Source organism: Rissa tridactyla, chromosome 12, assembly GCF_028500815.1.
Source record: "Rissa tridactyla isolate bRisTri1 chromosome 12, bRisTri1.patW.cur.20221130, whole genome shotgun sequence".
Taxonomy (NCBI): Eukaryota; Metazoa; Chordata; class Aves; order Charadriiformes; family Laridae; genus Rissa; species Rissa tridactyla.
In genome coordinates, this window is record NC_071477.1 from 8942888 (window position 1) to 8958371 (window position 15484).

A 15484-nucleotide genomic window follows, 5' to 3' on the forward strand; every position below is an offset into this window, starting at 1 on the left:
ACAAGCTCCTCCAAGTGATTATAGAACTCACTGTGTATTTATCATTAAGATCTGAAATAAACCCCACTGAACACATTTCAAAGTAATGATGAAAATACAGGGTGACAAGTGTTTCTTAGTTAAGACTAATTTCACAATCACTTTAAAATTATATAAGCTGGCATTGGCAGTAAAAGTAGTCTACCCTTTTCCATCACTCACTTATGCCCCTAAAGCCAACCTTTTGCGTGTGAGAGGACAGACATTCACAGTGGAATGAATCAGGAAAACATACTGAGTTGAAAACTAGCCATTAATTTCTTTGCCATATAATTTTATTTCAGATCAGTTCTTCAAGTCATGGCCCAGCCACGCTAAGGCTAGCACTGACAAAGAAAACAGGTAGCGAGGGGAAGAGACACGTTGGATCTTTTGATAGCAGTGTTAACTTATCATGAAACCTTAGCCAAAGGCACAGCAGCACCACTTCCAGATGGCATTTTAATGTTCCCATATATCCACAGTTGATTCTCCTGTTTATTTATGGAAAGAAAAAAAAAATTAAAACCACTACTTCATTTTGTAACTTAGGGAAAAATTATGCAGTCTAGCAAGGTTAGCTTTCCTTTCAGACTTTATTTAGCGTAGTATATACTGTACCCATAGTAATATCCCTTTCTCGGTACCTCCCCTTAAACGTCTTTGTTTTCTCAACAGCAATCTCCTCCTCTTTACTCCAAGCCCAAGATAAGATAAGCTTTTGTAACTCCTCCCGTCTTCTTTCATTTTGCCTCAGCATTATGCTCACGTTCAACCTTATAACAATTTACCTGCTTTTCCCAAGTATTTTTTTTTTATACCAAATTCACTCCTTGATAAAAAGATTTGGGTCAGGTATTTTATATCATCAGCTCTTCAGGCCCATAAGATATGAATATAGTGTTCTAATATCACACTTCATTAAGGAACACGAAAGAAGAAAATTCAGCACTAAATCTCTTCTACAAAGTTTTCCAAAAAGCCTTCCGCTTTCACTCAAAAAGTTAAGCTGCCTTTGTCGGAGCTTGAAGTGCTCTCCTAGTGTGTCATTAAGATGAAAAGGTAGGCATAAAAAACTTCAAAAATAGCCAAACCAGAAAACCACACAGCTTTTTATAGCATTAGAGACTCCAGCAGGAACATTTCAATATTGCTGAAAATTAACAGGTTCTTCAGTACGATGTCCTCCTATGCCAGCTTCAGAATACTGAAAAAACCCTACAAAGGGAAAGCAATCAGTGTATAAGGGGAAAGAAAAAGAGCAGAATGGCAAGTGTATTTCAATAGTAAAAATAAAGCCCTTCGTGGCTATTTGCAGGATACATTCAAATCAGGCAAATACGTCATCCAGCATATGCTTGAAAGCTTTCACTTAGCAAAATCTTCTACTGGAAGATCTTATTTTGCATTCATCATTGTCATAGTCTCATTTGCTACAACTGCTACACAAAATTAAAAATCATAATGAAAATTAGGAGTTACATGTTAGAGGAAATTGTTATTGCTAATCACAAAATTAAAAAAAAAAAAAAAAAAGGAAAACTAAGGCAAGTCTTTGTGAAAAGGAACCGAAAGGCCTCGTTCTGATTTCCACAACACCATGGTATGTGACAGAGCTGAGCTAGCAAGACAGGGCCCACAGGAAGAGACACTTAAGAACATTCCACAAAAGCTATGATTAATCCCCGAGTAGAGAAATACCTAAATTATATCCCTGCTTTGAGCAAGCTACCAATATGTGCAAGAATCAAGAGAGATCAGTATTAAAACAAGTGTTTAATTTCAGCTGAAAATGCCTGAAGGAAACAGAATGACTTGCAAGTAACAAAGAACACAAGTTGTTTCTGTCTTCCTTGTAAGAACTGACAGACTTGGCATGCTGCTATAAAAATACACAGTCCGCCATACAACATGATACAGGACACTTGTTTTATTAATTGGCAGGGCTTGATTTCTTATTTAACACCAGTATAAGTGGCACTTGATAAAGCCAATAGAATACAGCTGACATGAACTAATACTTCAATGAATACTTATTCCCCACCAAGCGGTTCACTTTGCAATGTCATCTTAATCAAGCTTGAAAATTCATTTTTGTAATTCTTAATAGCCTCAACAATACTTGTTTCTGGCCCACTACAGATGTGTAGATGACTAATAAAGTAGATCTTAATTCAGAACTAAGACAGAAGCTGTCAGTGGTTTAACCACATGAAAATTACGTGGTTTTCATGGACTAAGCATTATATCATCTCCTTGAAAATGCTGAACGGAAAAATAAAACACATCCAAATCTTGGGATCTTTAAGTGGTCTGACTTATTGCAAATCATAGATAACCATATATGGAGAGATAAAATTGATGGGAGCGATGATGTCAGGAGACAGATATAGAAAAAAATATTCTCTGAATAGTAAAACTGAACAAGATTTCCCGCTTTGTTTGTTTTTTTTTTTTTTCTTGGAGACAAAAATAAGTCACATCAATGTTCAACTGCGAAAATGAAGGAAGGAGGTGAGGGGAAGCCGTTTTAAAGACTGGTTTAGGATTGTCTTTTATCTTGAGAAGAGAAAAATCTAAATAATCTGCCCAAAGAGAACATTATTCACTTTACATCTCCACCAGGCTCAGGTGGGGTAGGAGCTACCTACAGGTCAGAAAGGGGGATGCTCCCAAGTGCTCTCTATTTCTGTTTTTGTAGCCTTCCTCTCTTCTTTGAGAGTGGGTGGGGGAGTGTCTTAACCTACAAAGTGCATCTTCAAAACCTCCCTCTTTGCCATCAGGGATCTAAAGCGTCCCCTATCCATTACCAGGATGGTGACAGTGCTATGCAAAATCACCACTGTCACCCTCCTGATTGAGCTAAACACCTAGATTCGGGTAACTAACCGCACCTGAGATCCCCCCGCTAAGCATCATTCCACTTAATCATGGAATGGTTTAGGGATTTAAGTTGGAAGGGACCTTAAAGATTATCTAGTACCACTCCCCCTGCCATAGGCAGGGACACCTCCCACATCAGTGCTCTGAGCCTGACCTTACCGCCAACGGCAAACTTGGTTTCCACAAGAACAAATAACAGAGTAAATAACAAAAGAACAAATAACAGAGTTCTGTGTTTCCACAGAACAAATAACAGCCACAGCCATAGTCATTTTTTTTAAAAAAAGGAAGCACAGAAACACTTATTCAGCTATTCAGGAGCTCAGCAGTAGCTCAACTTTATCCAACACCGCATCCCAGAGACGGGAGACCCGAAGACTGGGCCCCCCTCAGCCAGAGGGAACGCAGAGACCCCGCTGTCCCCGGAACCGAGACAAGCCTCGGGAGCGGCGCAGGCGGGCGGGAGGGGAGCTCCTGGCACACCCCGCCGAGGGGAAGAGGGGCAGAAGCCCCCGATGCTCCCGACCATGGAGAGCCCGAGGGCTGCCGGCGCATCGGCCGGGGCAAGCGGGCACCCGGCAGCCTCCGTTACCGCCCCCACGGCGTCCGTTCCCGGCCCGGGGGCCGAGCCGCCCCCGGCCCTCAGGGACCCCCCGGCCCGGCGGGGGGCCGGGCCGAGGCCGTCGCCCGCCCCCGCAGCCTCCCCCGCCTCAGCCGTCCCGTCGGGCCGTTACAGCTGGGCGCCGCCGAGCCCGCCCCTCGCTCCCCGGCTGACGGACCGCCCCCGGGCCGGGGCAGCCCCCGCTCGGCGCACCCTCCCCCGCTCCTACCTCCTCCCCGGGCGGCGGGGCCAGGCGCCCGGCCCCGCTCTCCTCACCGCCGCCCCCGCCCGGGGCTGCGGCGGCTCCTCCGGCCGCAGCATCACCTTCAGCTCGCCGCCGGTCCCCGGCTGAGCCGATGGCAGCCGCCGCCGTCGCCGCTCCGCCCCCGGCCGCCGCTCCTCCCCTCGCCCGGGCCCGCCGCCTCCGCGCTCCCCGCCCGCCACCTAGCGACACGGCAGCGGGGCTGCCCCCCGCGTCCCCGAGCGGCGTTAGCCCCTCTCTCCCTCCAGCCATAAGGGTCTCTTCAAAGAGACAAGGGCCCAAGGCTTATTCTCGTTTAAAAGTCACCAAAATTCTCCTTCTCGCCCACGGAAAAGCGCACCCCCAGCACAAAGCTTCCTCTCCCATTTACCACTCTTAAAATCAAGGGTTTTTTAATAGCGTTTTGCTTGAACGAGCCTGTACCGCAGCCTATAGGACAGAGGCTCAGATATTCAATGATCAGATAGATGCACTAGAGCCGATCTCTATTTTTGGCTGCTGCTGAAAATGCAGCTTTAAGGTGCTCAGAATTTCTCTACGCCCTGTTTGCAAGGAAAGTATTTAAATGACTTGAGGTTAGAGACATTCAGTTTTATAAGAGGCAGAGCAGAACTCGTGACACAGTGCCTAAATCACAAAAAGACCCTGTCCTTCTCCCTGGGGAAGCCTGCAGTTAGAGAGACTACAGAAGATGCTCTTCCTTGCATTAGGCTCCTTTAAAACACCCTCTTAAATGAAAGCAATATTTTAGAGAGGGACAGATGATCAAGACAGCAATCAGTGTCGAGATAAAAATAACCATCTGTTCTCAGTTTGTTCATTGTTCTTCCTCCTCTAAGCAGGAAACAGGACCTACTTGATAACCAATGATCAGTCAAGGGCTGGTGGATAGAAGAGGGGGAGGATTTCTCAATAACAGCATGTTTCTTCTCAATAACAGTGTTGTTCTCAGTTGGAAGAGGTCACAAGCAGCCTGCCCTCGAAAGAAGTTTGGCCCACACATCTTGTACTGAAGACTCATACTAGGGTCAAGGGGTCTCTGTAGTGCCAGGGACATAAAGCAATATGCAGTATTTTCAACTGATCAGTTTGAGACATTATCTAATTTTAGGTTTTTATACTATATAAAACTACTTTTGAGTGCTTGCAGAGCAGAAGGCCACAACAGGCCTGCACTGTCATCCAAAGCTTTTCTTGGCTTTGGAGAAGACCAAATTATTGCTGAATAACAGGAGGAATTAAAGTTCAGTTTAGCATTCATAAGAAAATGCTGAGTTTATAGTCTGTGGTTTGCTGAGATCAAAGCGGCCTAGCTTGAAGAGGTACTTGAAGCAACAGAAGAAAGAGCTAAAAGGTTGCAGTGTTTCCCCAAACCTTTTGTCAAGAATAGGGACAGACACGGTGAGCTGAATCTAGTCTCTGTCGCCCTGAAAATAGCACCAGACAGACCCTTCTATGCTACACTTGTGGTGACTAAAAACATCTTAGCTAAAAGATTGTAAAGTATTTGCAAAACCTGATCTTCCACTGACCAGCACTGCATAGAGGAGAAGCACATTGCATCTCCGGGCACTTCATTTCTCATTTCAATTGAAGCTCTCCGGATCTGGGCAGCCGCTTTGCCATGGATTTGCAGAGTTAACAGCACAGACCTGTTCTCTGCTCAGCCACTCAGGTACCATTTATGCTGTAGACCCCAAGGGTTTGTATTCGGTATCTTTGAAAGAAGTGTTTCTATCAGGGAAAGATGCACGCAATAAAACTTCAGTGAGATTTGGAAAGCGTGTTTGGGAAGCTTTAACAGATCAGAATGAAATATTCCTAACTTCTTGTATATCACAGATTAACTGTTACAAAACTAAGTTATCTATCATAGGAAGAGTGTGAAGAGGTATGCTTAGAAGAAACACAAGGAGCCAGGGGGAGTACTTTAGGTGCTTTAAAAGTATTAAGATTCCTCCTGATTATTTCATATAGACTATGCCATCCATGTGAGCTTTAGCACTGGCATCAATTATTTACTGTGGAGGAAGCCTCTCAAGAGAAAACAGTGCTAAAAGGAACAGATCACACATTGTATTTCTGTTCCTATGACCAAGTGGCTTCATGACCTCTGCCTCTCTCAGCTGTAAGGTTGGGATAACCCTTCTGTCCTCACTATCCTAACAGTTTCTCAGTATAAAGCACAGCCCAAACACAAGGAAAGCCACATGTTGAATTCCTTCATTTTTTCAAGATACTAACTTTGCAGGATGACTCAAAAAAGCCAAACAATTTTTCTACATTATACAGATCCAGTTACTAACCACATGAAGTATTTCTGAAAGACAGTTAATAGCATTTCAATGTTTAATAAAACACCCAAATTGTCTTTTGCAAGTAGTTTTTTTTGCATTAAGTTTTAGCTCATTTATTCTTAAGTTTGCAAGTTATTCTTTGCAAATTCTTAAGTTTTCTCATTTTACAGCACAGGATAGAAAAAGTATGAAAGGCAGACTTAATAACAAGGTTATTAGGGGATATAAGCTATTAGGATTTAAAATTTCTGAATTACAAGTCCAAGCATTTTATGTAACCTTGTGTAGCATTCAGAAAGTCAGAGAAATCTATGTTTATATATTCAATACTTTCTCCTGAGTGTTTTAAGAATTCCAAATCCTTTGCATCCTCCAACAGAAAGATGAGAACCCCACTTCCCCCCCCCCCCAGAGTCCACAATATCCAGAATAGCAAAGCAGCAAAAGAAAAAAAAAATAAAAAAAGGAAAGGCCTTGTAGGAACTCCAGTGCTTCACAACAAGAATACCCTTTTTGTGCCTAGAGGTTATTGTTACAGCTACAAGGGTCTAAAGAGAGAGGCAAAGCTTGCAGGTGGAGATAGTATCTTTTATATGGCCAGCTTATACAGCTTAATGTAATAGACAAATTTTTGGCTATTGCAAAATTAAGTATTCCTTTCTGCAATATGCTGGGACCCTTACCTCCTTTGTTAGTATATCTCCTATGCACTTCCAACTTTTTACGCTCATCTCCATTTTGTCTTGCAGCTGTGAATAACTAGGCCACATTTTCAGAACCGATTTAGACATGCCAGATTATGATACACATCAGCTTTGTTGTAACCACACCAATAAGTTATTTTTATGCAAGCATGAGCCCCTGCACTGGATGATGTCCCTACCTTCTCTAGCTCCTTTCACATCATCTGCTGTTCTCATCTGTGCCTCAAACTCCGTTCCTTGTTTCTGAGCGTTGCCAACACATCTGTGACTACCAAAAAAAAAAAGCCATATCAGTAACTAGGTATTACTGGGTGCTCAAAAGAAAGCATTTGTGGAAAGCAAACATGGGGGCAATAAATATGTTCTTATATACTTTCTTAAATGTAGTATCACAGAGCCCAATATAAGTCTTTCATACTGATGAAATTGCAAGGCATTTCCTTATACTATCAGGTAATAAAATGGTAGTTCAAGTACAAAGGAATGTTAATTGGAAGGCCAGGAAATTTTATCTTCTTAGCAACACTTCTGAATTGCTGTAATAAGAAATGCTGGTTAAATAGCACAGCGCTGCTTCAAATCGCGTTGTGCTTCATATTTCTAAAGCACTTTTAAAATCAAGCATACTACATTAAGTCCTCAGAGACAAATTTATCTCCTATTTGAGAGGGACAGTACACAAGTGATCCATCACAGCCACACAAGGAGTCTGAATTCTTAAATTTTGGCTACAATCTTGCCTCTCTAAGAACCAGCTGTACCATTTCTTGCATATTTCTACAGCATCCAAGAACAATACTGTTACCGTCCAACACATTTTTCCTCATGCTAGTATTGGAAGCCATTTATGTAGCTACCTTGAAGCCGATTATTCCCCTCTAGCATCACCACATGCAATTGCTACACAATCATATCTGAATATTGATACTTGTATTGCAAGGAACACATGTTCATCAGAAGTAATTCAGGCAAGTCTGAAACTAGAATGCCACAGGTAGTTTTAAGATAACAAGAAAACTTGAAAGAGGTATTTCGCACTAGTCTCAGTCTTTCTCCTGCTATACCAAGGAGAGGATTTTTCAATTGATTACTTACGAAAAATCCCAGAAAGTCTATCTGCAACCATACATGAGTTTTCAATTTCATAACATAACTGAAGTCCTAACATCTTGTTAAGAGCTCATCACCTTGAGGAAATTTAAGTACTGTTGGCATTTAAAGGACGGACGTGTTATTGCATGGTACTTAACAGTTACATTCCTTCCTCAAGGAGGCAGCAGTAGAAAAAGTTACAGTCTCCCTTTACAGTTAAGTTTCTTAGTTTAGAAAAACTACCAGTAGGGATCAGAGTGATTTGCAGAAATAGTGCTGCTGACTTGAATGAGTACGCATTTTAGTCTCGTACCCTTGAAGTGTCCCAGATTAGCTTCCGTACTGCGCCTCCACTGCACGTTCAGTCCAGGTCAATATAGCATTAGTCCGCTCCGAGTTCTTGTCCTGCCTAAAGCACCCCATCAAGCTTACTTTATCCTCATAGATACATGCATTCCTGAGGATACGTTCCTTAGTCTTCGCTCCTGCAATAACCCACCCCCTTGATTCTTAGTGGATTTTACTTAGGAGAAATTCTCTTAGACACGGAAGCTTGCTGGAAGGCATAGAGACACTAATGGTCCAGCAAAATAATCTGTACTCTTGCTGGAAGAGCACTTCCCGCTCAGTGACAGTACCCCCACCTTCAGTCAGTCCCAAGCCAAGGAACACTGGAGGAGATGCATTTGCAGAGAGTTCAGGTCAATGTCAGGCTAATTCTGTGGAAGTATACCTTACATGAAATAGTGTCTTCTACATTCAATATATTTTTGATCTCCTTAAAAATGACTTCTTCAGGAGATAAAATTTACTATGAATCAAATAAGTTGGTAAATGGAAATTATATTCCGTTGCACTTTTGTAATCTGTTGATATTTAATTTCCTCATACAAAACTGTTTACGCACAGCTTCATTGCTTTTTACAATCCTTTTCAGGCTGACCAGTCCTCAAGTTTTGTTATACTAAAAACATTTTATAATGCATATGACATTACTTTTTTTCAGTCTGGTATGCTTTTTGAAAACAAGCAATTAGAACTGCACACTATTAAAAGCATTGCTGAACCATGGTTTTATACATTAACACGGTGTTGCTGGTTTTGCCCTTCATTCCTTTCCTAACACAGTTTGGGTTTTTACGCTACGAGTGTGGGACTGATGTTTTCACTGAACTATCATAGCCCAGGACCGGCTCCTGAGAGGCACGTGAGCTTGGCATTCATCATTACATGGGCAAAGATGGATTTTTTTTCCCCACACATGCACACTTAACCCTACACTGAATTGTTTGCCATTTTATTGTCTAATCTTGAAATCTGACTTGCAAAATCTTCAGATTTTGCTCCTCAGTTTTTCATATCTAATTTATTCAAAACGTCCAATACTTGAAAAGTTTCAGCTGCAATACTAGGAAGTTACTTGCTCTGACAACAATTCACATGCTAAAAAACTTTGAGTCAGTGAAATATCTCCCAGTTTCAGAGATTTATGCATTTGGATAGAAGTTCTGAAGTTCTGTAGAAATACTACACCTGAATTTTAATTCAGGCAGGATGAATTTTTAAAACTCACATCATTTCAAGAATACCATAGCGATTTCAGCGTTCCTCGAGGAAAGGGGTGAGCCATCAGGTTCTGTGCAAAGTAAAGAAACCTATTCCAGCTACAAGACATTGAGACTCGAGTGCACAGATGAAGTAGACTGGGTTCTCTCAGGTACATACCCACATTAAGATACTCTAGTGCTGTTATCAGTCTTTTTGTCACCTTCCCATAGCTACATAGGCAAGTATGAAAAGCACTGAACCATACAAATGAAACTAGTCATGCATATATGAAGGAAGGTACAGAAGAGAAGTCATAAGATTGGCTCCGAGACCAGCAGTCACAAAAGCCCTACACAAAAGGGCAAAAAACCCCTAAGTCTTTTGTCACTAGGTAAATGTTTACAAGGGCTGCCAAGGCATTCGATATGGGAGAAAACATTTGCCAGTGGAACGGGTGCAAGTTAAAACTTTAATGCAGTTATACCAAATACTTACAGTAACAGTGAAAACTTCCACATCACCAGTAGCATGTGACAAAGGTGATGGAGGATGAGGGACCATCTCCCCGGCCTCACGACCTGAACTGTACTGTGAGCGGTCCTCTGGCAAGTGATACAAAGCAAGATTCATTATTTGCAGCTACTGTAGGAATAAGCACAGCACAGGTTATTCGACAGCGCTGAAGGACAAATGTTTTGAACCCTTCCATACTTCCCATGCACAGAGATCTGCTCCAGAGAAGGGAGCAGAGGAAGCAAACATTTAAGACAGCTATGAAAACACAGCCCACTTGCTGTCCAAGAGGAAAAAAAAAGAATGAAGCCCACCTACTTTCACACTTGAGAATAAGAGGATACATTCTTCCTCATTTTTACTTATCTGACAAAGTAATTGAGAAAAAAAAACATCTTATTTCTATATCCATTTATTATTCCAGTCTGTAAAAATATAAGACTAATATACAACTACAGCTAGCTTGATTTTGTAAAATCAATCTTCATTCAGTGAGATATCAATGTACATTATACATTAAAGTTGTAAGAAAAATACTGATATTTGACATTTTAAACAAGTTCATTCATGTAAAAATCACATTGCAAGTAAAATTTAATTAGAAAATACATAATATTCACAAAAATACACGTATGTTAAAGACAGCTTGTGAGAACATTGTCCTAAATTTAATTCAGTTGTGGAAAAAACATATGATTCACAGTTAGGCTTGACTTATCCAGTACCATAGCAGAACTTCAAAATAAATGCATCTTAATTCTATTAAGAATTTGTTCTTTTTTTCCTATTAAGGTGCACTTAAGTCTCCCAGTCACAAGTAAGGAGTGACTTGTCCCCCCACTGTGCATGTACACAACAGTTAACACTAGTCAAAGGAATTTTAGTTTTCCATTCCATTTTGAAATAATTTGGATATTTATAAATTAATTTATAAAATCTGGATTGAAAATACAATTTACATATACAGGATACTTAATACACAAAGATTACATTAATAGCAGCGTAATATTGTCAATCATGCGTAGCATCCTCACTATCACTTTCGGATTTTTCTGTTTTTTTTTTAGCTAAAGATAAAATCTATATAAAACAGTCAAGCCTTTAAGTATTTTCTTCCAAGGAGAAAACTGCAAAGATGTTAAAAATTTAGGAGGTAGTGAATGAAAGGCTAACAATATCAGCATATTTTAAAAACCCTTATACTGAACCCCAGTACCATTTAACTATAAAATTAAGTTTAGCCACTCATAATCAACCGTTGATCATCGTGAAGTAACAATTTAAAAATATTTCATAATTAACAGTGTATGCATTAGTAAGATATGGAAGAACTTTAGAAACTTTATGGTAACTGCAGCATTAAGCAATTACATGCTGTGCAGTCTGTCATTGTAACTGTAAATACATACTTCTAAAAACCCATTTTTAGGTTTATTCTTTAATGTTTTTATGAAGTCCCAAATGCTCGGTTTTGCTACATGTAACCACATTTCTGTAAAACAAAACATGATGTGTCAAAAAGAACATTGTCTCACATTTAATCGCTTTGCAGGAAAGGTCCTAAGAGATATATTCTCATGCAATTTAGAGTAGGACCCTAGTTAAATTTCTACAAGTCCTTAATACTGGCATTTATATTCAAACTATTCATGCATCTGTTATAAGTACAGATTAGGTAACACAGAGTTTGGCAGCACACTAACCTTGGGTGTTTGTACCTAAGCAATAAGTTACCTTGCAACACTAACACTCTCAGACTCAACCCTCCTGTGTAAGTTGATAGCTCAAAGCTATCATCCAAGCTGCAAAATACTAATGTACCACATTAGACCCATAATGTATTTCCACTGAATGAAACATTACACCTGTATTAAGCGCACTACCAGTTCATTTTCTGTATCTGTGGACCTCATTTCTCTTCTCATCCAAGTGCCTTTATTCCTTTGATTATTCACAATACATTCAAGTAAATAAAAGGCACAGAAGTGCAAACTAGCATAATAAATGAAAGTCGCCCTCCACTGATGATTTCATACAGGAAGGAAAGTCTTTTGATAAAGGAAAAAAAGACATTTTAAAGTAAACAATCTTCCTTAAATAAAGGAAGCGTAGAGCAGCACTGATAGAAAACATGTCTATTTAAAATCTACATGTTGCAGAATGAACGTTTCTTTTCCTCATTTCATATTAAGTGGATGTAGTTACTTAATTTTTAATAATCACTAGCAAAATCAGTAAAACACTTCAAAATTCTTGCTCACATCAGAAAAAGACTCCAGGGCCTCTCCACATGCATACTGAAGAAACCATAAATAAAAACAAAGCAGAACTCTAACCTGTATTTGCAAAGTGCCATTGTCTGTTATGCCAATTCTCCGTAAGTCAAAAAGGGCATGAATACAGCCTTTCTTGACATCCACGAGACTTGAACTCCAATGGTACTGAAGGCTCGAGATATGAATTTAATGCTCATGAGATATGAATTAAAATAATATGCTCATAAGAGCACATGCTCACAAATTTTATGCTCATGAGATTAATTTAATTTTTGCATTTAGTAAAATTAAAAAGCAGTAATTTCTGAAGCAATTTTGTTTACGTTATTACAAAAATATTAAACAAATACAGTTTTAGCCTCTGATATCCTATAAAGACTTTTACAGATGCCTTGTAAAGTTACCAGAGGTAGATGTTGCCGCAAGACAGACTGAGGGAAAAGAAAGAGGCTAGTCTCCTTTCCCATTCATCATATCCCCCCACAGGACAGAACATGCTTCCAAGAACTTAGACTACTGGCTCTGATCAGCACAGTACCACAGTACAGAACTGGTAGCATCCCATTTCTTTCTTAGAGATTGGCAGAGACTGCTGGGTCCCCGGTGAGAAGCTCCATCCACCTTCTCCCCAGTGCTATTAGTCCCCATCTCATTCTCCTGCCACAGCTTACGTTTCCAGAGAAGGGTCAGACTGGGAATTGAGGGCCAGAGGGGTAATGCAAGAGATACCGGGAAGGGGAAAGAAAAAGCCAGAAGCCTCTCCCTGCAATTCTCCTAGTAAGTTTGCAGCTGATTACAGGCATACTTATGCACTTGCAGTATCAGGACTCGTCATCAGTATTTTGTTTTACATATAGCAACTTTGTAATATTCAAAACACCCAGTCAGTGGTACACAGAAAGATAATTTACAGTTTAGTTCATTATAATGAATAATTTAATATCACATGGCTCAAGCAAGTTCTACTATAGCCTCATTCTGATTTAAACCTTTTTTTTTTTAACCCAGGGATTTAATTTAAGGTGTTCTAACTTGCTTAGGTTTGAAGAACATCACTTTTTACATAATTCAGACCCACTACAACAAACCTTTCCTAGTAAAAATCTTTACAGCTTCTACTAGGACTGCAATTTTAACACAGATTGTTATGTTGTTTCTGTAGCATTTTTACATTTGATTTCTTTGAAATTTACTGGGATTAGCAACTAAATCAAATGATATCCTTAAACATTGCAAACTAAAAATGAGAACAGGTCTTCAATACGTAAGCGTTAAGACTTTCACATTTGAATTTCAAAATCATAGTCATTAAAAGTAAGCTTGCCTGGCCATTACAAACAGTAAAGGTGCATGACTAATGAGCCTGTGGTTGCACATTCACTTACAAAGGAACAGTCAACTTCAGAAGGCCCCACCTTCAAATCCTGACTGTTGTCCAGTTGCTGACCACTATCATATATCCCTGTTGCTCAACTAGACCAACCAAGAACATCCCTTCCCACCCAACCTCTGCTTATTTTTCAGTTTCCTCATACAGAGCCACACAAACAGCTCTACCGGCTAAACAGCAGTCCAGAACAGGAATGAAGTGGCTAAAGCAGCTCCATCGCACATGAGCAGCACTTGAGATGAACATGAAACCACAGTACATTAGATAGTCAACCTCACACGATAATGGAAGTTTACTTCTATAGAACCAGTAGTATTCTGCATTAAAAAAAATAATTATAAAGTACCATTAAAAAAAGCTCACAGCCATCTCTTAGCTATCCTTCATTTTCAGTTTACATTTTCTTCATCCAGTTTCAGTCATTTATCAACTATCTTCCATCTTTGTGAAGTATTTACATTGAAGTGCAGAATTAACTGAAGTTAGTCAACTTACATAATTTTGAACTTCTTGTATTTACTTTTTTCCCTCCTTTTAATCTAACTGCAGTGCTCGGTAGATGGAGAGGTATAATATGTATTACACATTAAGCCAAATTAAAACACGTATGGCATCCTTACTTAATACAAAATACACAATGTAATTTCATAGCGTTATTATAGTTCCATCTTCTTCTAATGACTTATGATCTGGATCTTGTACTTCATATTCCATGCTCACGCTGCCTGCTGAATGATTCAAGTTCATCTCACTGGAAGGAAGGAATCCATTTTGCGTTGACTCATGAAGGAGTTCAATTTGTGTCAAGGACTCTAGGCTTTCACTGGTAGGTGCAGCTTTTGGAATCTGCTGTGGCTCACCACTGTCTTCAATAATAATGTCCTCTTCATCGCTCTCCTCTTCTCCTTGCAAGAAATTCGCTAAAATATTTGGCGTGCTACTTGGAAGGCTAGATTCAGTAGACTGACCAGAGCTGCCAGAAGTCCGACTGTTCCTCACAACATTATTTCTCTGGTTTGCTGGTCTTACCGTAATGATCAGGTTACGGCTGTTCGCAATCATCATGTCTGTAACCTGATCAAGGCTTTTTCCTGAAACCTCTATTCCATTCACCTCCAGTACTTCATCATTGACAGCCAGTAAGCCTGTGCTTTGAGCCAGGCCTCCAGGAACAAGCCTAGATATGAAAATCCCTGGAACTTTCTCTAATCCATGTGGTGTTACTCTGACGCTAGAGCCATCTCGTATATAGAATCCAAGGGGTTTGTCAGTTCCATATTTGTAAAGGCGTACTCTACGATGGGTTTCTGGAAGAATATCTACATCTATAATAGAAGACACTGGTCTGAAGTCTTGTGGCATGCTAATGACAATGTGTGGCTTCTTCTTGTGATTATCCGGACGTAACACATTTGATAAGACATTTTTCTTCCTTGTCATAGTATCCGTACCAAAGGCACTGTAGTCTGCATCTTCTGTAAGACATAGCACATTGATAATTAGATCACTTTATGTGGTCCATATCACATTGCTATCGTGTTTTAGGTTAGCAGAATGAAACATCTCAGCTAGAAGGTTTCTGGCTTGCTATAGCAGAAGCATTTCTTTCTACACATGAAACAAGAGCTTTAACGTTATGAGTTTCAAAGTTTGTAATACTTTTGGTCTCCTACTACCAAAGGAAAGACAGTACACACAAAAATTAAAGCAAGTTAGCAGCAGTAGAGATACAAAGAACTATACTCTAGCTGCTTGAGAGAAAGGTTAGAATGGAAACAGTGAGTACATTCCTAGAAACATTTTAATTTTATTCACAGTAATTCCACTAGTTAGTTTTCTCTCCTCAGGTTTCAGATCATTGGAAAAGAAAGAATGAAAAAGGGAAAGCAGCCAGTGTGCC

The 15484-nt window shown here is 40.0% G+C and overlaps 1 protein-coding gene across 2 annotated transcripts in view; it reads right to left on the reverse strand.

Annotated features, from left to right (window-relative positions):
• Positions 1 to 15484, reverse strand: part of PARD6B (par-6 family cell polarity regulator beta) — a 72053-nt gene that overhangs the window by 42862 nt on the left and 13707 nt on the right. For both annotated transcript variants that reach the window (XM_054218944.1, XM_054218943.1), the window contains exon 3: positions 9901 to 15059. In XM_054218944.1, coding sequence (XP_054074919.1) covers positions 14230 to 15059 — 830 coding nt within the window. In that variant the 3' untranslated portion in view covers positions 9901 to 14229. The remainder of the gene's footprint in view (positions 1 to 9900; positions 15060 to 15484) is intronic.